At 38.6% G+C, this 25,154-nt stretch overlaps 1 protein-coding gene across 3 annotated transcripts; it reads right to left on the bottom strand.

The window, feature by feature from the left end:
• Window positions 1-34: 34 nt before the first annotated feature.
• NOX1 (NADPH oxidase 1) lies at window positions 35-23,951 on the bottom strand. 3 transcript variants are annotated; one of them, XM_019436001.2, is made up of 13 exons: window positions 23,892-23,951; window positions 19,677-19,772; window positions 15,006-15,116; window positions 14,679-14,763; window positions 14,187-14,338; window positions 13,902-14,083; window positions 13,688-13,820; window positions 6,697-6,789; window positions 4,798-5,033; window positions 4,418-4,580; window positions 3,850-3,996; window positions 3,488-3,612; window positions 35-161 (listed from the first exon to the last, which is right to left on the bottom strand). In XM_019436001.2, the coding sequence occupies exons 1-13, from the start codon at window positions 23,934-23,936 to the stop codon at window positions 35-37; spliced, it is 1,695 nt and encodes a 564-aa protein (XP_019291546.2). In that variant the 5' UTR covers window positions 23,937-23,951. The 3 variants fall into 3 exon arrangements, with proteins under 3 accessions (XP_019291546.2, XP_019291545.2, XP_019291544.1); XM_019436000.2 differs by lacking the exon at window positions 3,850-3,996 and having other exon boundaries at window positions 23,892-23,936; XM_019435999.1 differs by lacking the exon at window positions 15,006-15,116 and having other exon boundaries at window positions 23,892-23,936.
• Between the last annotated feature and the right edge of the window lie 1,203 nt (window positions 23,952-25,154).

The following is a 25,154-nucleotide window of genomic DNA, read 5'->3' as shown; positions in this document are numbered from 1 at the left end:
ACTAAATGCAGATTACCATCCCCATTCCTATAATTCAGAAATCTTCTTTGTTGAAGTAGAATTGAACCTTCCTAGGATCTAGACTGGAGTATTGGTGACAGCGTTTGCTCAGGCTCTTTGCCAAAGTCTGAGGACCACATAAAAAGACTCCCACCACGGACCTGCAGGAATAGAACAATAGGGCAAGAATACAGCAAAAGCTATGTTCATGAGGATGGAGAAACTGCCTCCGCTAGGCCTCTACTGCTCCCAACAAACTTGCATAAAGATTCAGTTGACTCCCTCACATTCTTCATTGTAGTTTTCTCACGTTTTCTGCTTGCAAGCCCCAAATGTGCTCCCAGCCTTCTGTTGCTCTCAGCCTGCATGCATCCTTACCTATTCTATGGAGAACAGATAGGAGATCTGATGCAGGGTAGAGGTTCAGTGCTAGACCCCGGAGCCCAGCTCTCGGTTGACATAACAGCTCTGATGGGGGACCTGGGTGGCTCAGTTCAGCATCCAACTTTTGATTTTGGCTCAGGTCATGATCTTGTAGTTCATGAGATCTAGCCCCATGTCGGGCTCTATTCTGACAGTGCGGAGCCCGCTTGAGATTCTCTCTCTCCCTCTCTCTACCCCTTCCCCACTTGTGCTCTCTCTCAAAATAAATAAACTTAAAAAAATAAATAGAAATAACAGCTCTGGCACTTATCCCTGCTGTGTGAATTTAGGCAAGTTTCTTTAACCTCTGTTTCAGTCCCCCCCCCCCCACCCCGTAAAATGGGTATAAAAATAGTACCCATCTCACAGGGTTGTTTTGTGGTTTATTTAAATGAAAGACATTTGTAAAGCAATTATAAAAATGCCTGGCCCATAGCAAGTGCATATGTGTTAGGTGCTATTAGAGTCATCCATTGTGCACTTATCCCCACTTCAAAATTTCTCACACTGAAGAGGTGGTCAGCTTCTCACCAAGGATAATCTAATTATGCTCTGGGTCTCACCCTCTCCTTCCTTCTATCATCCCTTCCTCTCCCCTCCTTTTGACTTCATCGAGATATAATTCACATCATAACATTCACATTTTTAAAGTGTACAGTTAGTGCTTTTTAATATAGCCACAAAGTTGTGCAACCATCACCACTATCTAATCCGAGAACATTTTCATCATCCCCCACCAAAAAAAGCCCACACACATTAGCAGTCACTCCCCATTTCCTCCCAACCACCTCCTCCCAGCCCTCGACCATCAAATCTACTTTTTATCTCTAGATTTGTCTCTTCTGAACATTTCATATAAACGGAATCATACAATATGTAGCCTTTTGGGTCTGGTTCTTTGCACTTAACATGCTGTTTTCAAGTGTCATCCATGTCCTAGCATGTACCAGTACTTCACTTTTTTTTTTTAAAATAGCTGAATAATATTCCATTGTGTGGATATACCATATATTGTTTATCCATTCATCTGTCAATGGATACTTGGGTTATTTCCACTTTTTCACTATTCTATATATATTCATGTACAAGTTTTTGTGTGGATAGCAAAGGCTATTTTCCATTCTCCTGGGTATATACTTAGGAGTGAAATTGCTGGGTCATTTGGTAACTCTAGGTTAAATATTTTGAGGAAATGCCAGAGTTTTCCCAAAGTGCTGCACCATTTCACATTCCTACAAACAATGTGAGAGGAACTCTCCCACAATTTTTCCACTTCCTCACCAACACTTATTGCCCATGTTTTATTATGACCATCATAGGGGCACCTGGGTGGCTCAGTCAGTTAAGCATCCAAATTTGGCTCAGGTCATGATCTTGTGGTCTGTGTGTTCGATCCCCATGTCAGGCTCTGTGCCAACAGCTCAGAGCCTGGAGCCTGTTTCAGATTCTGTGTCTTCCTCTCTTTCTCTCTCTCTCTCTCTCTCTCTCTGCCCCTCCCTTGTTCTCTCTCTCTCTCTCTCTCTCTCTCTCTCAAAAATAAATAAACATTAAAAAAAATTTTTTTTAATTTGTTTTGAAAGAGAAAGAGAGCATGAGCAGGTGGGGCAGAGAGAGGGAGAGAGAGAATCCCAAGCAGGCTTCATGCTGTCATCACAGAACCCAATGCGGGATTCGATCCCACAAACCATGAGATCATGACCTGAGCCGAAATCAAGAGTTGGACACTTAACCAACTGAGCCACCTACGTGTCCCATCCCCATTTTTGTATATTTATTTTATTCTATGTACTGGTTTCTGTTCTGTCTATAAACATGCTTAGATCATCTTTAAGTTAAATAAGCATTTCCTGGACCCTGCCACACCTCCAATTCTTTAATATTTCCTCCCTTGGCTTTTGTGACACCACTTCTCCACGTTCTCCTACTTCTCGGCTTATCTTTCTCCATTCCCACATGATGTAAGCATTGCTTAATGCTATTGTCCTCCACCACTCTCTCCTGGCAATGTCATCCATTCTCACAACTTCAACTATGGTCAGCTCAACACAGTAATTAACATAATCTCTTTTGTTTAAATGCTGCTTTCCTGTTTACAGAGCATTTTTCATATAGGTATATGTTTAATGTTTACAACAATTCTGCAAGTGAGAAGAGAAGGCACTTACTCATATAACCCCCGTTTTATAGATAAGAAGTCTGAAGGTTAGAGGATTTTCTAGCTCAAGGTCCCAGGAACAGAAAGTATCAGAATTAACATTAGGACCCAGGATCATCTGAATCAGAGTGACTAAGTATTCTCACCACTGCCTTCATGAAGCCTGCTGTGATCACCCTATGTTGGCATACACTTTACTTCCCTCGATATCTATGTACCTGTTTCATGGAGTGCATCATTCTGCTTTGGGTTGATTGTATGCATCTCTTATTAAAATGTATGCTCCTTGAGGGCAAGAACCATATCCTATTTCTCTTTCAACCTCCAAACCTTGTAGAATAATGAGTGCTGAACTTATAGAAGGTAACCAGTAATGTTTGTGAAATTGAATTGATCCTTAGTTGCCAGCTTGTTCCAGGAATTTATCTAAATGATCAGCTTAATTTCTTTCCCATTGGAATGGCTGATTTCATGGCACCAGGTTTTCCTATATGCTCTAGCATGTCTCAAAACTCTTCCAGAAAGACCGACAATGTCAGGTCGTCAGTTAACTAGATAATACACTCTAAGCTTTTCTTACTTGATGTAGGGATTATTAAGCCCAAAAATAATGCATTTGAATTTTCCCAGTTTTCCATTTTATTCCATAATACTAATTGGAACTGAGTCTCCTTGCCTTGTTTGAATGGGGACTTGCAGGGGAACCAAATGTCTTCTTATCAATTACAAGGTCACAACCCTTATTTGGCTAAAACCCCAGATGAAATTTTTTTCAGTTTTAAGCAAGAATCTGAGAATGATTCACATAGTTTCTGCCCCAGAGATCTTTTTCCAAAAAATGCTCAACATGCTGTAATATCTTTCCTAAACTCTAACTCTGTAAACTCAACTAGAGGAAAATGCACTTACTTGGGGTGGGCATTAGCTATTGTAGAAAACTCATTGTCCCACATGGGTCTCCCAAATGAGGTTTTCTGTTTCAGACCTGTCAGGATGTCAGTGGCCTTGTCAAAGTTTAATGCGGCATGACCAGCCTGGAGCCAAAGAAATAAAAGTTAGAAAAAGCAGGCCCTGATAGCTGTTTCTTCCTTTAGCTACTTTTATTTTGTTTTGTTTTTGTTTTGTTTTGTTTTGGCCACTTCTAAACTCAGGGGTGAGGGTGAGGGCGGATAAGAAATCATAAGAAATCATTATTTCCAATCATCATTCATGACCTTGTCTGACATTTAACTTGCATCTAACTTGGGAATTAGGGTATTGTTTGAACTCACAATGTTGGTGTCCCATCCAGTGAGAAAGAGACGGTAGTTTAGAAAATCCACTTTGCCTAATTCTTCCATCTCATGTTCCAGAGAAGCCAATAGGTCACTGAACCAGGCAAAGGCACCTGTCTCCCTGCAGATCCAGAAGAAATAGATCTGGAATTAGCAAGAGAGAACATAGCCTTACTAAGTGCCTTCATGATGTGCATTGTAGTGACATGATTATGAGCATATACTCCGTATTTGTTGATCAAACCTAAGAGTGACCTGAAAAATCACTTCTTCAGAGCAGCAGACTTTAGAAAGCATGAATTTTCAGAGTTCTTACAACATCCTTTAAGGAAAAAGACTTCCAACATCATTTTTGGTTCAAGGTGATTTTAAATTCCAAATTGAAAATGAAGACCCTATTCTTGTGATGAATCTGTAAAAGCGGATGCCTTGGCAGAGAGAAGTAATCACTCACTCTCATAGCTCCAGGGATGGTTACTCTCTTATCAATTGTAAAGAGTTTAACCCATGAAAGCAATGGACCTGTCCAGCCCAGTCCAGATGCAAAGTGGTATGAGGGAGTTACCGTTTGTGTTTTAAGGTTGTGATCTGCGTGCCGAAACTTGTACCAGATAGATTTTAAGATGGAAGCAAAGGGGGTGACCCCAATTCCTGCTCCGACCAATACAGCCACTTCATACTGGAAAACATCTTCACTGACAGTGCCAAAGGGACCATCCACCTCAATCCTGACAGAAGACAGAAGACAATGGGCAAGTGAAATCTCACTTCCACCCCCAACCTCAAACATCCTCCCAGAGACATAGCTATTCCCATTGCTCATTTAGTGCCTATTTATTTTAATCATATTCTATCTTACCAGACTTAAGGTTCAACAAGGAATTGCTTTCTCTTTTCCGCCTGTCTGTGTCTTGCTCTGGGTTTCCGCTGCTCTTGGGGACCTACCTGGGAATTGGTGAATGCTGTTGCTCAAAAGCCCTTATGAGATTTTCTGTCCAGTCTCCCACTGCTCTGATATGAATGGAGAAGAAGTCTTCCTCTGGAGCAGAGGTCAGAGTAAAGGGATGCCATTCCAAGTAAGAGATTGAAGGACAATTAACAAAAATATACTGTCCCACTTCCATGATGAAGCCATGCTTGCTCATCTGCAATTCTAAAACTTTGGATGGGTGCATGACAACCTAAGAATAGAGCACAGAGGCCAGAGGAAGTAAATTCAAATGGTGACAGGGGCAGGCAGATGAAATAAATGAATAAAGCTGGAGGGCAGGTCTTAGTGGTGAACTGCTAGCGAAAGTCCTTTCTAAAGGTGGCAGCAGTGGGGGGCCTGGGTGGCTCAGTCGGTTGAGCGTCCAACTTCGGCTCAGTCATGATCTCATGGTTCAGGAGTTTGAGTTCTGAGTTGGGCTCTGTGCTTACATCTCAAAGCCTGGAGCCTGCTTCACATTCTGTGTCTCCTTATCTCTCTGCCACTCCCCTGCTTGCATTCTGTCTCTCTCACTCTCAAAAATAAATAAACATTAAAAAAATTAAAGGTGGCAGCAGTTACTTTGTCCGGGCAGTGGTTGCACTATGGAACTGCAACTCAGCATATTCAGGTTTCCTGATTCTTCACTACTAGCTGTTTATCCAAAGGATACAAAAATGCTGATTCAAAGGGGCACATGCACCCCAATGATTCTAGCAGCATTATCAACAATAGCCAAATTATGGAAAGAGCCCAAATTTACATTGACTGATGAATGGATAAAGAAGGTGTGGTGTGTGTGTGTATATACACAATGGTCACACACACATACAATGGAATACTGCTCAGATATCAAAGAGAATGAAATTTTTTCATTTGCAACAATGTGAATGGAACTAGAATGTATTATGCTAAGCAAAATAAGTCAGTCAGAGAAAGACAAAAATCAGATCATTTCACTCATATGTGGAATTTAAGAAACACAACAGATGCACGTAGGGAAAGGGAAGGAAAAATAAGATAAAAGCAGAGAGGTGGGTGCCTGGGTGGCTCAGCCCGTTGAGCATCTGATTTCGGCTCAGGTCATGATCTCACAGTTGATGAGTTCAACCTCTGCGTCAGGCTCTGTGCTGACAGCTTAGAGCCTGCAGCCTGCTTCAGATTCTGTGTCTCCCTCTCTCTCTGCCCCTCCCCTGCTCATGCTCTGTCTCTCTGTCTCAAAAATGAATAAACATTAATTTTTTTTTTAAAAAAGCAGAGAGGGAGGCAAACTATAAGAGACTCTTAAATACAGAGAACAAATGAGGGTTACTGGAGGGGTTGCAGGTGGAGGGGATGGGCTAAATGGGTGATGGGCATTAAGGAGGGCACTTGTGATGAGCACTGGGTATCATATGTAAGTGATGAACCACTGGGGTTCTACTCCTGAAAACAATCCTACACTGTATGTTAACTAACATGAATTTAAATAAATTTTATAAACAAACAAACAAACACACAAATAAATACCAGGTTGCCTGATTCTTTGGAAGAAGATAGAAATGCCATTTTTATTTTACTGTGAAAGCCTCTATCCAGGTTTTTAAATGTTAGCAACCAATTCAACTTTCTAAACAATCAGTGTGTGGGCCAACCAAAATATGTCTGTGGGCTAGATGTGGCTCAGGCCACCTGTTTGCAGCCTCTGACATAGACCCATGCTGATGATTTCTGCCAAACTCTTTTTCCCATAGTTTTGTCCAACACTGGAGGAACTGAAATATATTGCCCCCCAGTTCTTTTTTTATTCCCTTCAGGGTGACAACATGACAATCTATTCCTATAATCAGGAAGAATAAGACTCTTATCACAGCTAGGGGAAAGTGTATATTCATTACCTTGGTAATCACAACCTTCTGCTTTGAACGATAAAATCGGAGAATCCTTTCAAAGATATAAAGAATGCCTGGTGCAAGTATCCACTTCCAAGACTGCACAGAAAAAGAATAAAGTTGAGGTTACACATTAATCTCTTGTTTAGGATTTGTGTAGCAGTAATATTGAATATTACTTCATTCAGTAATATTTATTGAGTTTTCTGATGTGTATCATTATTAAGCCACTAATTTCACCAAATCTTGAGGATGGAAATGGAAAGGAATAAGTTGCAATGGTTTCATTTGCTAATCTGTTACTCATAAAGCAGGTCATTTCCTGAAGTTTTACAAGTCTCACTGGGAAGCATAGAAAAGCACAGAAATAAAATATATTATAATTATATGTATAATTATAATGTATACATATACATATAATTATACATATACATATATGCATATAAATATATATATATATATCTTAAATTATATATAAATTTTAATTTTAAGACTCCAAGACAGTCTTCCAGGACAATTTGTCCAATCTGAAAAAAACAACAGAGAAAGTAGATGCAACATGGAAGCAGATTATTATAAACAAAACAACTAACAAAAAAAGGAAAGTGAGTGACTGACACTATTGGTAACAGTATATAAAACTTGGTATTTATCCATCACCTCTTTTTTCAGGTTTTCAAAACACCTAACATAGTAATATACTTTTTATCTTGTCTACATTTTTTTAATTTTTTTTTTTAACATTTATTTATTTTTGAGACAGAGAGAGACAGAGCATGAACCGGGGAGGGTCAGAGAGAGGGAGACACAGAATCTGAAACAGGCTCCAGGCTCTGAGCTGTCAGCACAGAGCCCGACGCGGGGCTTGAACTCACGGACCGCGAGATCATGACCTGAGCCGAAGTCGGCGGCTTAACCGACTGAGCCACCCAGGCGCCCCGTCTACATTTTTTTAAAGTAGCCTTTCTATCCCTGAGATTCTCTCAAAGGTAGCAGGTTGCCCCCATATGTACATGAGCTGCTAAAAACATATTTCCTAGCAATGCTAAGTCATGTCCTTTCTTGCACAACTTCTTCAGCACGATACATCAGAACTATGTGGAATGAGGTTTCTTACGCTGTTTCAGGCAAACAACTTCCTTAGGTATTTCTAGGAAGGAAAGGGGCAGAGATGTGGCTGGTGAACTTGAAAGTGGGTATTATACAATTTGATATTACTCCTTATTTGGAAAAGATTCCCCATGTCTTCAGAGGAAACACAAAAAAATATATTTAAGAAATGGCTGATAACAATATGGAAAAAATTGACCTCAGAAGTAATCAGAGAAATGAATTAAACCAAAATAGCATTTTAGAGAGCCTGGGTGGCTCAGTCAGTTGAGCCTTTGACTCTTGATGTCATCTCAGGTCATGATCCCAGGGTTGTGGTAATAAGCACTGAGTGTGCAGCCTGCTTAAGGTTCTCTCTCTCTCTCTCTCTCTCTCTCTCTCTCTCTCCCCCCCCTTTCCTGCTCACATGTGCTCTCTATATATAAAATTTTTTTTTTAATATATGAAATTTACTGTCAAATTGGTTTCCATACAACACCCAGTGCTCATCCCAAAAGGTGCCCTCCTCAATACCCATCACCCACCCTCCCCTCCCTCCCACCCCCCATCAACCCTCAGTTTGTTCTCAGTTTTTAACAGTCTCTTATGCTTTGGCTCTCTCCCACTCTAACCTCTTTTTTTTTTTTTTTTCCTTCCCCTCCCCCATGGGTTTCTGTTACATTTCTCAGGATCCACATAAGAGTGAAACCATATGGTATCTGTCTTTCTCTGTATGGCTTATTTCACTTAGCATCACACTCTCCAGTTCCATCCACGTTGCTACAAAAGGCCATATTTCATTTTTTCTCATTGCCACGTAGTATTCCATTGTGTATATAAACCACAATTTCTTTATCCATTCATCAGTTGATGGACATTTAGGCTCTTTCCATAATTTGGCTATTGTTGAGAGTTATAAAATTTTAAAAATAGTATTTTAGCCTCTAAGATTGGGAAAAACAACTTTAAACCATAATGCCCACCATTAACTGGGATGTAGGGAAATGGGCACATTCACATGTGCAGGTAATGGAGGACAAATTAGTAGTATCTTCCAAGAAAGCAAAGTGGCACTACATCCCAACAGCTTTAAAAGCATTCCTTCTCTTTGACCCAGAAATTTCACTTCTGGGAAATGAAGCATAAAGATATAATTAAGGTGTATACTAAGTATACGAGCATAGCAATGGCCATATTATTTACTAAGAAAAAAATGACAAAAATGGTATATCACACAGATTTCTTTTGCCAATACCAAACTCACTTTTTTAAGTTTTTATTTACTTTTTTGTATTGAGACATAATTGACATGCCATTATATAAGTTTCAATTGTACACCATGATTCAATATTTATATATACTGCAAAATTATCACAATAAGTCTAGTTAATATCCATCACCATACATCGTTGCAAAATAATTTTTTCTTGTGCTAGGAAGTTTTAACATCTACTCTCCTAACAACTTTCAAATATGCGATACAGTATTATTAACTATAGTCACCATGCTATACCTGACATACCCATGACTGGAAGTTTGTACCTTTTGACCACCTTCACCCATTTTGCCCACCGCCCACCTCCTGCCTCTGGCACCCACCAATCTGTTCTCTGTATTTATGAGCTAGGTTTGTTAAAGTACAATTCCACATATAAGTGAGATCATACAGTATTTTTCTTTTTCTGTCTGACTTATTTTACTTTGCATAATGCCCTCAAGATCATTAAAAATGATCATGTAAAAAATTTGACAAAAATGGTATACCATACAGCCTTTTAAAAACAAATGTTTCAGTGAAGCAACAGAAAGAGAAATTTAAAAAGCAATACCATGTACTATTGCCCCCCAAATAATAAAATACCTAGGAATAAAGTTAACCAAAGATGTGACCGATCTGTACTCTGAAAACAATAATGCATTGATTAAAGAAATTGAAGATGACACAAAGAAATAGAAAGAAATTCCATGCCCATGGATTGGAAGACAAATACTGTCAAGATGTCCATACTACCCAAAGCAATCTACAGATTTAATGCAATCCTTACCAAAATACCAACAACATTTTGCACACAACTAGAACAAACAATACTAAAATTTGTTTGGATCCACAAAAGACCCTGAATAGCCAAAGCAGTCTGGAAAAAGAAAAATAAAACTGGAGGTATCATAATTCCAGACTTCAAGTTATATTACAAATCTGTAGTGATCAAAACAGTATGGCACTGGCACAAAAATAGACACATACATGAATGGAAGAGAATAAAAAACCCAGAAATAAACCCACAACTGTATCATCAATTAATCTTCAACAAAGCAGGAAAGAATATCTAATGGGAAAAAGACAGTCCCTTCAACAAATGGTGTTGGGAAAATTGGACAGCAACATGCAAAGAATGATACTGGACCACTTTCTCATACCATACACAAAAATAAACTCAAAATGGATTCAAGACCTAAATGTGAGACCTGAAACTATAAAAATCCTAGAAGAGAACACAGGCAGCAATTTGTATGACATTGGCTGTAGCAATATTTCTCTGTCTTTTTTAAGTTTATTTATTTATTTTTGACAGAGAAAGAGCATGAGTGAGGGAGGGGAAGAGAAAAGAGGGAGAAGCCCAGGCAGACTCCACACTGTCAGCACAGAGCCCGAAGCAAGGCTTGAACTCACAGTGAGATCATGACCTGAGCTGAAATCGAGAGTTGGATGCTTAACTGACAGTCACCCAGGCACCCCACAACATTCTCTAGATTTATCTTCTGAGGCAAAGGAAATAAAAGCAAAAATAAACTGCTGGGACCACATCAGAATAAAAAGCTTCTCAACACTGAAGTAAACAATCATCAAAATTAAAAGGCAACCGATAGAATGTGAGAAGATATTTGCAAATGACATATCCAATAAAGAGTTAGTATCCAAAATATATTAGGAACTTATAAAACTCAACATCCAAAAAACAATCCAGTTAAAAAAATGGGCAGAAGACATGAATAGACATTATTCCAAAGAAGACACACAGATGGTCGACAGACACATGAAAAGATACTCAACATCACTTATCATCAGGGAAATGTAAATCAAAACTACAATGAGATGTCACCTTACACCAGTCAGAATGGCTAAAATTAACAACACAACAGGTGTTGGCAAGGAAGCAGAAAAAGGGGAAACCTCTTGCACTGTTGGTGGGAATGCAAATTGGTGCAACCACTCTGGAAAACAGTGTGGAGGTGCCTCAAAAAGTGAAAAATAGAACTACGATCCAGCAATTGCACTACTAGGTATTTACCCAAAAGATACAAAAATACTGACTTGAAGGGATACATGCATCTGGATGTTTATAGCAGCATTATCTACAATAGCCAAATTATTTCAACAGCCCGAGTGTCTATCGACTGATAAATAGATAAAAAAGAAGTGGTATATATACAATAGAATATGACTCAGCCATAAAAAAAGAATTAAATCTTGCCATTTGCAACGACATGGATGGAGCTAGATAGACAGCATTATGCTAAGTGAAATAAGTCAGAGAAAGACAAATACTATTTGATCTCACTCATATGTGGAATTTAAGAAACAAAACAAAAGAGCATAGGGAAAAGGAGAGAGAGAGGCAAACCAAGAAAGAGACTTTTAACTATAAAGAGCAAACTGATGGTTACCAGAGGAGAGGTGGGTGGGGGCTGGGTTAAATAGGTGATGGGGATTAAGGAGTGCACTTGTGATGATCACCAGGTGATGTATGGAAGTGTTGAATCATTATATTGAACACCTGAAAGTAATATTACACTGTATGTTAACTCTAGAGGAATTTAAATAAAAACTGAAATATATATATGTATATATATATATATATATATATATATATACAATAAATTTTAATATATATTTATTCAAATTTATTATATTTTCTTTTCTGGCTTCAAGGTCTTTTAAAATATTTAGGGCTCCAGTATTAGATAAAAATTTCCCATGTGGTATTAGGATGCTTTTATGATTTCCTTCCTTTCTTTAACATTTAAATCCTTGATCCCTGCATTCGTGATTCATATTATAATGTAGAGTGTGGAATAAAGATTCAGCTTTTTTCCTGGATGGATATCCTATTATCTCCAAAACATTATTGAATGATATATCTTTTTTTCCTACTAATTTGAAATGCAAATTTTCGGAGATTTTTTAAAGATATTATTCCCATTTTAGATGAGGAATAAGCTATTGCTCTTACTTCTGCAACTGATTTAAAGATTTAAAGACTTTATCAGAGCACTTTGAGGTACCACAAGTCAACCTCTCCCTTCCATTTATTCCTCCATCTAACATATTTTATGAGCAAGCAAAGATAAACCACGATATCCACAATAATTATCCCGAGGCACACCTTGAGTTCCCTGGAACCCAGTTTCTTGAATGCCCACTATTTAATAATAATTTCCAAACAGGTACTTATAACACCAAGGAAAGCTGACTTTAAGAATGCTGCTTGAGGCGCCTGGGTGGCTCAGTTGGTTAAGTGTCCAACTTCAGCTCGGGTCATGATCTCACAGTTCGTGGGTTCTAGCCCTGCATCGGACTTTGTGCTGACAGCTCAGAGCCTGGAGCTTGTTTCAGATTCTGTGTCTCCCTTCCTCTCTGCACCTCCCATGCTCACTCTGTGTCTCTCTCTGTCTCTCAAAAATAAACATTAAAATTTTTTTTTAAAAGAATGCTTTTTAAAAAAGTTAAACTCACAGAAACAGACACTAGGAAGGTAGTTAACCAGGGCCTGGGGAAGGGGGTCAGGGAGTGTTAGAAAGATGTTGGTAAAAGGGTATGTGCCTTCAGTCATAAGATGAATAAGCTCTGGGGATCCAATGTAAAGCATGGTGACTATAGTTGATAATAGTGGATAGCATACTTGAAATGTGCTAAAAGAGTAGATTTTAAGCATTATCACTACCAAAAAATTGGTAACTACGTGAAGTGATGGATGTGTTAATTAATCTCATTAGGGTGATCATTTCACAAAATATGCATGTATCATTCATCACATTGTACACTTCAAATATATACAATTTTATTTGCCAATTGTACTTCAAAAAATCTGGGAAAAAAGAATGCTTCTCCCCACTCAAGAAAATTGACTTGATTTCACAGCTAATCTTTGGTACAGTACAGTGTTCGTGAGCACATTCTTTGGAATCTAAAAGGCCTGGGCTTGAATTCCAGTTCCACTAGTTACTTACTGTAGGAGCTTGGCAGTTTAATCTCTTTGAATCATAGTCCTATCATCTCACAATGGAGACAAAAAACGTACCTACCTCATACCCATAGATTATTGCTATGTATAAATGAGACAATCCATATTACACAGCAAACCTGTCATATGGCAAACACTATTAATAATAGAGCTATCAGGGCATCTGGGTGGTTCAATTGGTTAAGGGTCCGACTTCGGCTCAGGTCATGATCTCGCAGTTCATGGGTTCGAGCTCTGCATCAGGCTCTGTGCTAACAGCTCAGAGCCTGGAGCCTGCTTCTGATTCTGTATCTCCCTCTCTCTATGCCCCTCCCCCACCTGTGCTCTCTAAATAAATAGATAAACAAAAAAACATTTTAGTAATAGTAATAATAACAACAACAATAATAATGTGAGCTATCATTATTACCTTTGGAGAGGGTCTCACAACATGCAATAACCATTAGTTCTTTCTCTTTAGGATCCCCTGCTAATGATAACTCCCTAGCCTGTTGTCATTGATATTGGAGTTCCTTGGTGGTAGGAACCTTGAAAATATATCCTCCAGAAGACCCAGCACAGTGCTGAGCTAATAATGGTAACAATAATAAGAGTAATAATAACAACAATAACAATAACAATAACAGCTCCTGACAGGAGTCTGTCCCTGTCGGCAGGCTTCTTACCTCAGCAGGGAGCCCTTCAAATCGGGGATGCTTGCAGTGGGAGTCATGATCATCCCACTGCTCTAAAAATTCTGCACACCTGTGTGGATGACTCTCATTCAGGCTCTCTTCTGTTTGACCCCGGACAATTCCACTGAGACAGACAAAGAAGGACAGTTTGGGACAAAGAATTATGCAAGGCCAGGGGCTGGGGCATAAGGTTTGAAGTCCTTACCCAATGCCGTGAATCCCTAAACCAATGAAGTAGATGATAAAAATATGGTGAGTATACCAGAAGACCTCAAAATAACTCCTCCGGATAAACTCCATAGCTGAAGTCATGATGAGAACCAGAGCTATTGTGATGATCACTCCAGTGACACCAGCGATGCTGGTAAATGTCACATACTCCACTGTCTATGAAAGAAGAAATTTCAACTTGACACAATGTATACCAAGCATACCATCCCCTTCCTGCTCATGACCAGATTCCAGATGCTTTGCCATTGAGTCAGCTCACCATGTTTGGGGACTGGCTAGGATTTATCCAAGAATCTTCATCTCTCTCTTGTTGAGATAGGGTGGAGAGAATGGAAGCAAGGGATCCATCTGTGGCCCATCTGCTTCTGCTGTAGTGTTCAAAGTTGAACAGGTGTGCAATGATATGAATAGCTAAATGGAAAGATGAAAGGGAATTGAAAAGTGTCTCAGAAACATCATGGCAGGCATGCCCTACTAGAAAAGGAGAATCCTATATATAGTGTCTAGCAGAATGCCGAGTCTACAGAAGGTGCCCAATAAATCTTGATTGCAAAGAAAACCAATATTTTTTTATACTCATTCTGTTACCAAAAGAATTGAATGTAAGTTCCATGAAAATAGGCCTACAATGGTGTGTGGCAAGTAGTGCCAGGTTTTCGATAAACACTTTTTGAATGTCTAAATGCATAGATAAATGAAACTACACTCTGAATGCCTGCGACCTTGCAGTTTTGTGGTTTGCCTCAGTTACCTGTGTGTAGGCAGATCATATATGCTACCAGTTTGTGGAAGGCGAGATTGTGATCCAGTTGCTTTCTCAGGGCATGCCTGCAAAACTACAAATGGGAAGTGATCAAGGTCTGATGTCTGCAGGCAGCTTTATAAAATTCAGTAACCCATAACCAAAATGTCTTAAACAAAGCATACCTATACCCACCCACCCTTACCTCCCTCCTTGACTACCAAAGGAGACTCTTGGCTTCCATTCCTAGGGGTTTGATATTAGGTCATCCTACTGAGGAGTTCAGGATCTCCTGTCTTTAATGTGAACATTGACCTACGAGTGCCTGGGACTCACTGAGCAGGTGCCCCTCAGGAAGGACAGCAGATTTCGACACACAGGAAGCAGGATCAGCATGCTGTTAAAATTCAGGCAGCGAGCAGAGGCTCGGGCCCAGGCCAACGCCAACTGGAGCAGAGGAGAGAAGAGACCATCAGCTGCTTCCATCTCATCATCTAGCAGGTGACCACGCACCCAGTCCACTTGTCTGAGACATGGGAATGGACAGAGCTACATCTTCCTCACCTCCTATTCAGTAGTTAGCACAATCAGTGTAGACTCTCTGTTTGCAAATGACAGAAAATTTGCTGATCTTAATAGTGAATTGAGAAATTCTCATGACAGTGGTTTGGAAATATTTGTACAATACAAAAGAGAACAGGATTTAGTAATTTCACATTAACAAATACAGTCTATCAAAAAAAAACAAATACACTCTACAAATGTAATACTCTGCAATGAGTATTTTTGCCTAATACACTCAATTATTACTTTATTGTTTGTTATTTGAAAACAATCCCAAAGAGTGTATATATTTTTTAATGTTTGTTTATTTAATTATTTATTTATTTTTAAATGTATATTTATTTCTTTGCGGGGGGAGGGGCAGAGAGAGAGACGGGGAGAGAAAGAATCCCAAGCAGGCTCCACACTGTCAGCACAGAGCCAATCGCAGGGCCCAATCTCACAAATCCGTGAGATCATGACCTGAGCTGAGATAAAGAGTTGGATGCTTTACCGACTAAGCCACCCAGGCACGCTGAAGATTGCATATATTTTTATTTGCACTTTAAATAAAGCTTATATATTTAGAGGTATAATTACAGATGGTGCCTATTTTTTCTTTTCTGTATTTTCTAATGTAATTATAAGCATGTAATAATCATGTAAATAAACAATAAAAAATTTAACCATTTATATTTAAGATGTCTTTAATCATTGAATAAAGCTTAAGTAAAACTAGTGAACCCCTCAGAGCAAAAATTGTAAACTTGGGTAGAGATTTCAGAAGGGAGAAATTCTGAGAACAGAATTTCAAACTGACTTCCTTGGGTGGCCCGGAAGCATATATCAAGTTCAATCTGATCCAGCAGTAGGAGCTGCCAGAAAAGGAGACAAGAAATCAATGCTTCAAAGAAGTATTTATCCCCAAAGAGGCTTGGTTAGGTATAAGCTGGACAGAATATGCTGAACTCCATGGTAGTTAAGTCCAACTTCTCTCCTTAACTCTGTGCAACTCATCTCTGAGTCGCTCCACATACTTGGGATTGCAGGCTATGGAGTGTGACAATCTCCTAATAGCAGCAGAGGTGGTAGCAGCAGCCAGGCAATTTTTGTTGCACTTTAGCCAGCCTTACATGTGTGCTATCAGCAACTGGCTGAAAGGCAGAATGTGGGTTACAATTAACAATTTCTTGGCCTTTTTCTAATAATCTTTTTCAGCACAAAAACTATTTTTCCATACAACCTAAACCCAGGGAAACGTGACATCAAGCCAGATCAAGATCTGCCTAACGTCCACAATGGCTTACAATGTCAGGCAGTGCAGTGAACAGGGCTGCCCCACTGTTTTCTGTTTCTGGCTCTTCCATAGGACCTGTGTTTTCTCCCTCTGCTGAGTCACACTCCGAGTGTTTTTGAGAGAGACATCCTGCTCCATTTCTGAGTAAATTTTCTCTGCTCATCTCAAAGATCTTGCATTTCCATATTGGTTCACACAGCTTGCTTATTTGAGTCACAGAGGTTTCTTAAAGTTAAAATTGGCAAGTAAATGGAAAATATAGGACTACAATTTCACAGTTCCATATTTTGTAGGGGCTATCTGTATGGGATAAATTATTTTTAGAGGAAATCTTTTTTTACCATTACAGCACATTGAAATATCCCAATTTATGTTCAGTTTTCAGTATCAGCACTACCTGATGTTCTAATTCAACTGTTGCTGTCCTTAATGTCTTATTGACTATAAATTTTTTTAATGTTTATTTTTGAGAGAGAGAATGAGCGGGGGAGGTAAGAGAGAGAAGGAGACACCAAATCCGAAGCAGGCTCCAGGCTCCCAGCTGTCAGCACAGAGCCTGACACGGGGCTCAAACTCACGAGCCTTAGGTCATGAGGTCATGACCTAAGCTGAAGTCAGACGCTTAACCGATTGAGCCACCTAGGCTCCCCCTTATTGACTATAAATTTAAACTGCTTCTTCTGTTACTTATTTGCTCTGCTTCATAGTGAATCAAATAACTGTATTTTCCTAGAGGAAGCATGAATTTAAGAAATGCAGTACAGAATGATTAAATAAATTACGGCACATCAATGCCATGGACTGCTATGTTCTTAAAAGGGTGACAGCTATAGGCACTGGAGTAGCAATGGTATATGTTTAACTTTCAGGTGAAGTGTGGGGGGTCTTGATTTCCAGCATTTGCCAATTGACATGATGTGAATACTCCTGCCATGGCAGATTTCATGATACCAACTTGATGTCACTGAACAAAATTAAATACAGGGTTGAGAAGAGATCCACATAACTGGCTGTTGTAAGCTGGTATGAGCTAGTTCCAGCATACCACTAGTTACATACTCATATGGAAAGATATCTGAGATACACTATGTGTAAGAAGCTATTTCCAGCCAATATCTATAATGTAATCCCTGCTCTGGTTAAAACAAAAACCTCTTTGCTACTGTGTGTGTTTATCAAAACTCATAGAATGGTGAACCAAAAAAGAGAAAATTTTACTGGATACAGGGAATTAAGAAGTGTATAAGAATAATACCTATTGGGGTGCCTGGGTGGCTCAGTCGGTTGAGCGTCTGACTTCAGCTCAGGTCATGATCTCGCGGTTTGTGAGTTCGGGCCCTGTGTCAGGCTCTGTGCTGACAGCTCGGAGCTTGCAGCCTGCTTTGAATTTTGTGTCTCCCTCTCTCTCTGCCCCTCCCCTGCTCATACTCTGCTCTCTCCGTCTCTCAAAAAGATATAAATGTTAAAAAAAATTTTTTTTTAAAGAATAGTACCTACCACAAAAACAAAATGTATGTCTGATGTATCTGTGAGCATATGTCAATGTGTCTACACACACATGCACACCAGCACTATTAGCAGTGGTTGTCTCTGGGGAATGGGATGGGAGGGCAATTTTCACATATTACTTTATACACTTCAGTATCATTTGATCTCACTGAAAGTAGTATTGTTTATAATTAAATGTTTTTTTTAATAGAGAGGATTTTTTAAAATGAAGTGAATGAAATGTCCACAGGATATCAACATGATTCATTTTTCTGTGGCTGACTTCTTGGTCATAAAGCAATTAAGCTCTTAATAACTAGTCACATTTATTGCATCATCCTCTTAACAAAAAACTATTTTTAAAATAAATTAACACTTCCTTTGGAGTTATAATTTCCAAAGAAGGATCAAGGATCAACATTTAAAATGGAAAACAGCAGGGTGAAATACGTCACAAACAAAACATTCAAATTAGTTGTGACCTCAACATGGATCCTTTGGTTAGAAAGAGAAAAGAAGGATTTAAAAAAAAATGACAATCTGTCTTTAAGCATGTACATTGGAAGGGTCTTTGTGGAAAGCTAATGATTTAATCAAGATGAAAGTGATTTAACCGAATCCCTTACCTACTGAAAAACGGACTAGTGTTAGCAGTCAAATTTGCTTTTCTAATCAGATAATGGCCAGGTTGATGAGCCTGTGAAAGAATAATTCTCACCTCCCTGCTTCTTCCTGGTCACCACCACACCAATGTGCCCTACTTCTTCTATTCTTGACCTGTGACTTCCATAGCCTTCTCCATCCCGTTATTCTCACCTGCCCTCTGCCTTTCTTCAGGCCTTGAGTTCTGCAGCACCACCCACCCCAGAGACTCCCTAAGCATCCCTCTTGTTTGTTAGGTATTTTTCTCTGAGATCAGTCCACAGCAGTAGCTTTCAAGTTGTTTGCTTGTCTTATTTTATTATTTTTTAAATGTTTGTTTATTTTTGAGAGGCCAAAAGTGGGGGAGGGGTAGAGCATGGGACGGAGGATCAGAAGTGGGCTCTGAGCTGACAGCAGGGAGCCCCATGTGTGGGTAGAGTTCAGGAACTGAGAGATCATTACCTGAATTGAAGTCAGATGCTTAACCGACTGAGCCACCCAGGCGCTCCTGTTTACTTGTTTTAAACCAAACTATTTCTTAAAACCATAAACAGGAGTCCATAAGACAGATAAAGGTTGCTTTGGTTGAAGTAGAGGCAGGGGCAGGAGCACTACTCGATTAGCTTTCCCTTCACACCTATAAGAGCACTTGAGTTTCTGTAGAAACCAGTTTGAAAATGAGTGCTTAATAGTTTTGTTTACTGTGTGTTTTTATTATTGGATCAGGGGAGTGTGCCCTAAATAGGGCTCTGAGATTTTAGTGAACAAAAATACAGGATGCCCAGCTAAATTTGAATGTCAGATTTTAAAAAAAACGAATGATTTTTTTAGTATGCATATGTCCTGTGCAATATTTGGTATATACTTGTACCAAAAAATGATTTTTCTTGAATTCAAATTTAACTGGGCATCCTGTATTTTTCTGGTAACCCTAGCCCTACAAGAAATCAGGGCATTGGGTCTCAAAGAGCTGAGGCCACAAATAACAACAACAAAAAACCCGCAGAGATTCCCCATATCACAACTATGATACTCACCCCCAGGATTTCTCTTGTATAGAAGTACTTATCGGCTTTTTCATATGACAGGAAGGCATGCACGAACAGGAAAACATTCAGCCCCAACCAAGTAGCCTAGAGGAAAAAAAAAAACAAACAAGCAAAGAATAAAGTAAAATTTGGGTATGGGAAGGAATAGGTAAGTGATAGGAAATAGTGTCACCATTTTGGTTATTTTGTGTTTGTTTTCATTTTAAATGAGTACAATCCCTCTAGTATCTAGCTGCCTTTCAGAGAGAGTTAGTACTTCAAGACATGCATTAGACACTAATGACCATGGTCAGCAAATCAAGGCCCATGAGCCAAATGTAGCTCACCATTTGCTTTGTACAGCTTACAAATTAAGAATGGTTTTTACTTTTGTATTTGTTTTCACACATTTAAATGGTTGGGAAAATGAAAAGAAAAAGAATATTTCATGATGTGAAAATCACATGAAATTCTAATTTCAGTGTCTGTAAATAAAGAGGAATTGGAACTTAGCCATGCCTACTTATTTTTATATTGTTTATGGCTGCTTTCATGATTCAATGGGAGCATTCAGTAGCTGTGACAGAGACCATATGGCTTGCAAATCCTAAAATATATACAACCTAGCCCTTTACAGGAAACATTTGCCAACTTCTGGACTGGAGCAAACTATTGCAACTAAAAGATGGCAATAAGTGAATAAATGGATTTCTAAGGAAACAAAGAATAAATTTAACATCTATAATAATACCCATCTGAAAGAGATTAAACCATTCCAGATGGGCCTGCCTCTTTAATTATACTCTGACACACATTTTCCTGTTTTTAGATTGTGAGTCTCTTTTCAAATTAACCTACCATTACTTTGGACTCATTTGAGCTCTTAAGACTGCTTTTGTCTATCTCAAGCTCTGTCTCTGCACTGGGAAAAGGGGCAATTTAACTTCTTTGAACCCCAGTTTCTTCTCCTATAAAGTGAGGGTAGTAACAATATCTACCTCGCAGCAATGCTGTGAGGCTTATGTGAAATCAAGCATGTGAAGTGATTAATACAATGGTTAGTGCATAGTTGGAGCTCAACAAATGCTAACTACAGACTTGTGTCATTACCAGGCTGGCTTCGCCAATCCACTTCTACCTGCATCCTTTGCTTAGACACCCTTTCCAGAACTGAGGATCTTTCAGAAATTCATTGACCCTAATAGAAAAAGAGAGGTGAAAGACACAGATACCTCAATAGTTCAAAAGACAGAAGAGAGAAGTTTATTTAGAGAGAGCAGAAATATTTCAGGATCCAAGAGAAACACAAAGAACTCTGTGTCAGACCATCACCAACTGTAGACAAGGAGAATACAGTGACATTTGGGAGTAAGGAATTCCATTTCCTACCCTCACTATCATTTCTTCCATTATGAATGGATAATGAAGTCGAAGACCTGGCAAAAGGAGGAGTAAGAATGTTTTCTGAGTAATTTAATTTTTATGTTAAAAAACAGTTCATAGGAAGGTAGCCTCGGTGGCTCAGTCGGTTGAGCATCCAACTTAGGCTCACATCATGATTTCACAGTTCGTGAGTTCAAGCCCCGCATCAGGCTCTGTGCTGACAGCTAGGAGCCTGGAGCCTGCTTCAGATTTTGTGTCTCCCTCGCTCTCTTCCCCTCCCCTGCTCACACATTCTCTCTCTCTCTCTCTCAAAAATAAATAAACATTTAAAAAAATTTAAAAAAATAGTGCATAGGAGTATATGTCAGAGATAGCAAGAAGTCTGAGCCTACCAGCAAGATTGGTAGGGGGTGGAAATTCAAAGCTAGATAGTTAAATGTGAGTCACCACAATGGGTATTGAACTCTCTAAGCAAAAACTAAGGGAGGGATATAAAATGCAGGGGATTTTAGAACTAGAAACAGACTTATATTTGTATCTAGTCATTTCATCTATCTCCCCCCACACACAGATGACCTAAAGTCTAGAGAGGATAAATAATTTGATCAAGATTACTCAATTAATAGCAGAACTGAAACTAATTCCTGGGCTCCCTGTCTCCTAAACTAGTGCAAAAGGAATTACATACACTGCATTGAGCATTGAAAATATAAAGCATAGGGTAACCGGCCCAGTTAGGCACTTGGCCTTTTGTTAAATGCAAAACAAAGAATCTGATTGCTCTTTACACCTTTTTTCCTTGAGCACCTGGGCAGTCCTTGGGGGCCCAAAGAGGAGAAAAGAGATAACCCCAGAAGGATGGATAACATGAAGATCTAGGAAACTGAGAAAGAACAGGGAGTTCCAAGCTCAGGGGTGGCTCAGAAAAGGAAAAACGAAGGTGGGGATAGGTGTGTGTGTGTGTGTGTGTGTGTGTGTGTAAGGAAAAGGGGATTGTGCATATGTGGTGTGGTCAAGAACATCTGGCCTAAACACTGGGAAGCTGAGTTTGAATGATGGCTCTGCAATCAATTCACTGTGTGATATATGGAGTTGGTTTATATCTGCACTATGCAATGCCGTAGACACTACCCATATGTGATCATTTGAAATGTGGCTAGTCCTAACTTAGATATGCTATAAGTATAAAATACATATCGTGTTTCAAAAACTTAGTGAAAACAAATGACATTACATGCTCTCATTACTATTTTCTTTTTTTTTAATATTTTTGAGTGGAAAGTTTATTGGAACATCTTTGTCACGCATAATTTAAAATTATTTAAAATAGAGGCACCTGGGGTTCCCAATCAGTTAAGCCTCTGACTCTTGATTTTGGCTTAAGTCATGATCTCACGGTTTGTGAGATCCAGCCCCACATCAGGCTCTGTGCTGACAGCATAGAGTCTGCTTGGGATTCTCACTCTTCCTCTCTTTCTCTGCCCCTTCCCAACTCATGTGCATGCACTCTCTCAGAATAAATAAACATTAAAAAATAAAATTATTTAAAACAAATTAAAAACATCTACAAAAGTCAGAACTTTAAGTATTTTAAGATGAAGCTAATTTAGTTGTAGTATCATGGTTAAGAAAATAACAAGTATGGCAAGCTATACATTTTTAAATTATAAAAAAACATTAAAAATTAAATATCTGGGGCATGTGGTGTCTCAGTCAGTTAAGCATCCAACTCTTGATCTTGGCTCAGGTCATGATATCGCAGTTCACGGGATTGAGCCCTGCATTGGGGCTCTGCACTGACAGCGTGGAGCCTATTTGGGATTCTCTCTCCCTCTCTCTCTGCCCTTCCCCCACATTGTGCACTCACGAGTGTGCTCTCTCTCTCTCAAAAATAAATAAACTTAAAAAAATTAAATATCTAACAAAATATGTCTTGCTGTTGCTTTGTGGGAAAAGGTGGAGACAAATATGTTTTATTTTAATTATATATATTTATTAAAAGATTTTCCATATGACATTGTAAATAGTCCCATTTCTTTTGTATTTTTCTATAATACATGAATTCACACAAAGGAGATGGAATACTTAAAAATAGAAATATGGTAGAAAAGTAAACCACATCACACCCAAATACACAGTTAATTATTACAGAAAGCATAATCTGAACATATAAGGCATATTAATTTTAGAAAAAGAGCACTACCCACCCACATCTTATTAGTATTTTCAATATTGATTACATGTTGAAAGGATAATATTTTTGATATATTGGGTTAAACTAAATATATTACTACACATTGATTTCACCTATTTCTTCTTACCTCTTTCAATGTAGGTACTAGAAATTTTTTACATTAGATATATGGCTCCCATTACATTTCTATAATCAACAGCACTAGGCCATGATCTTGAAGAATATTTCTATATCAAATGTTCAGTGATTTTATGAAATCTTGATGTTAGTTAGCAGTATAGAAAGGGTGAAGAGAAATGAATGCTGCATGGCAATAGTTAGAAGTGAGATGAAAGAGAAAAAGAGAAGATGGAAAATGAAAACAAATTGAAATTTCAAATACTTGTGATCTATATCATTTGTCTCTTTACCAATCAATTTCTGGAGTTGAATTTTTCCCTTTTCTAAAATGGTGAAATATATCATACACAGAAGATTTTACAAAACATATATTTGTTCTCTTAGAGTTGAGCTTTTTAATAGATAACTGGCCTTAGTGGGCCTAATATTGACATGAAATATTTCCATTTCAAATAAGTTTACAAATGTTAACAAATATAATGTCTCCTTCCTCTGTTAAGAGTAATTAATAGTGAAATGTCACTTACCAGAAACAAAACTGAGAACCAGTAGTTAACCACCCAGTTGCCCATTGTCAAGAGGTGGTTTGGAGTCTCTCTAGGCAGCAGGGATGATTCAACAACTTGGATTCTGGAGACGTTCTTCAGGATTAGGTCTTCTGTCTAGCTCAGGGTATGTGAGTCTTTAAGATATGAAAGATGCACAATTACCCAAAAAGATTCAAGGAATGAATAAATGCGTTCTGCCTTCCTCCTACGGAACTATGTTATCAGCTTCAGTAGACCAGCCCTACCTATGAGAACCACAGGGGTTTTCCCTGGCAGGGTTTTATCCCTTCAGGAAATAGCAATCTTCTGGAGTGAGAATATTCTCTCTCATCTTATCAACATGACCTAATGTGAGGCATTGCTTTCCTTGATAAGACAATTTGCTAAGTTTCTCACTAAAGGCTAGGGCTATAAACAGATGACCTCAGGAGAAGCAGGGCAGGAAGCAAGCATGTGAAGCTTTAAGGTGGGCAATCAGAAGAGCTGCTACATCTGCCACTGCGATTTGGACCTCAGCCTGGCTAGCTCAGAAACGTCACTAATATGTTCTCTGGGAGGATGAATCTGGCTCTAGGGACAGCTTGACTGGCTAGGACGACAAGTGACAAAATGGCTAAATGAATAAAAGAAAATTTAGGAGATATAAAGGTACACCTTGGTTCAGATAAAAAAAAAAACAGAGTACTCACAACGAGAGAGGTGATGATCTTCTAGTATGATGGATTAACTAGAGTTGTGTGTTCAGTTCTGTACACTGATTTTTTTCCCTTTTCTAAAGTGGTAAAATATATCATACACAAAAGCAGGCGTAAAACATATATATGTACTTTAAAGAATAATTTTAAGGAATGAATATTTATTCATTTATTAACTACCTAGGTTAAAATAATAGAATATTTATTTCCATAATCTTAAAACCATCTGAGTATCCTTCCCAGATTACAATTCCCTTATTCCTCTCTCTCTCCCAACAGATATAACTACTACCTTGAAATTTGGGGTAATTATTGCCTCATTTCTCTTTATAGGTATACTAACTGAATGCATCCCTAAACAACATACTGTATTGTTTAATGTTTCCTGTTTTTGAACTCTTCAATAAACGGAACCTAGTTGTTTGTATGTATGTATGTTCCTGTGATTTGCTTCTTTTACTCAATATTGTGTTGCATGATGATAGAAAAATGTTAATGAAATGATACATATATGGTACAGTTACTCTAGAGTATATATCCTGGAGTG

This window comes from Panthera pardus, unplaced genomic scaffold (genome assembly GCF_024362965.1).
Source record: "Panthera pardus isolate Hobbes unplaced genomic scaffold, ASM2436296v1 HiC_scaffold_27, whole genome shotgun sequence".
In the NCBI taxonomy this organism is placed as follows: Eukaryota; Metazoa; Chordata; class Mammalia; order Carnivora; family Felidae; genus Panthera; species Panthera pardus.
The sequence above is the reverse complement of the archived record's forward strand: the minus strand, read 5'-3'. Positions and strand labels throughout refer to the sequence as shown.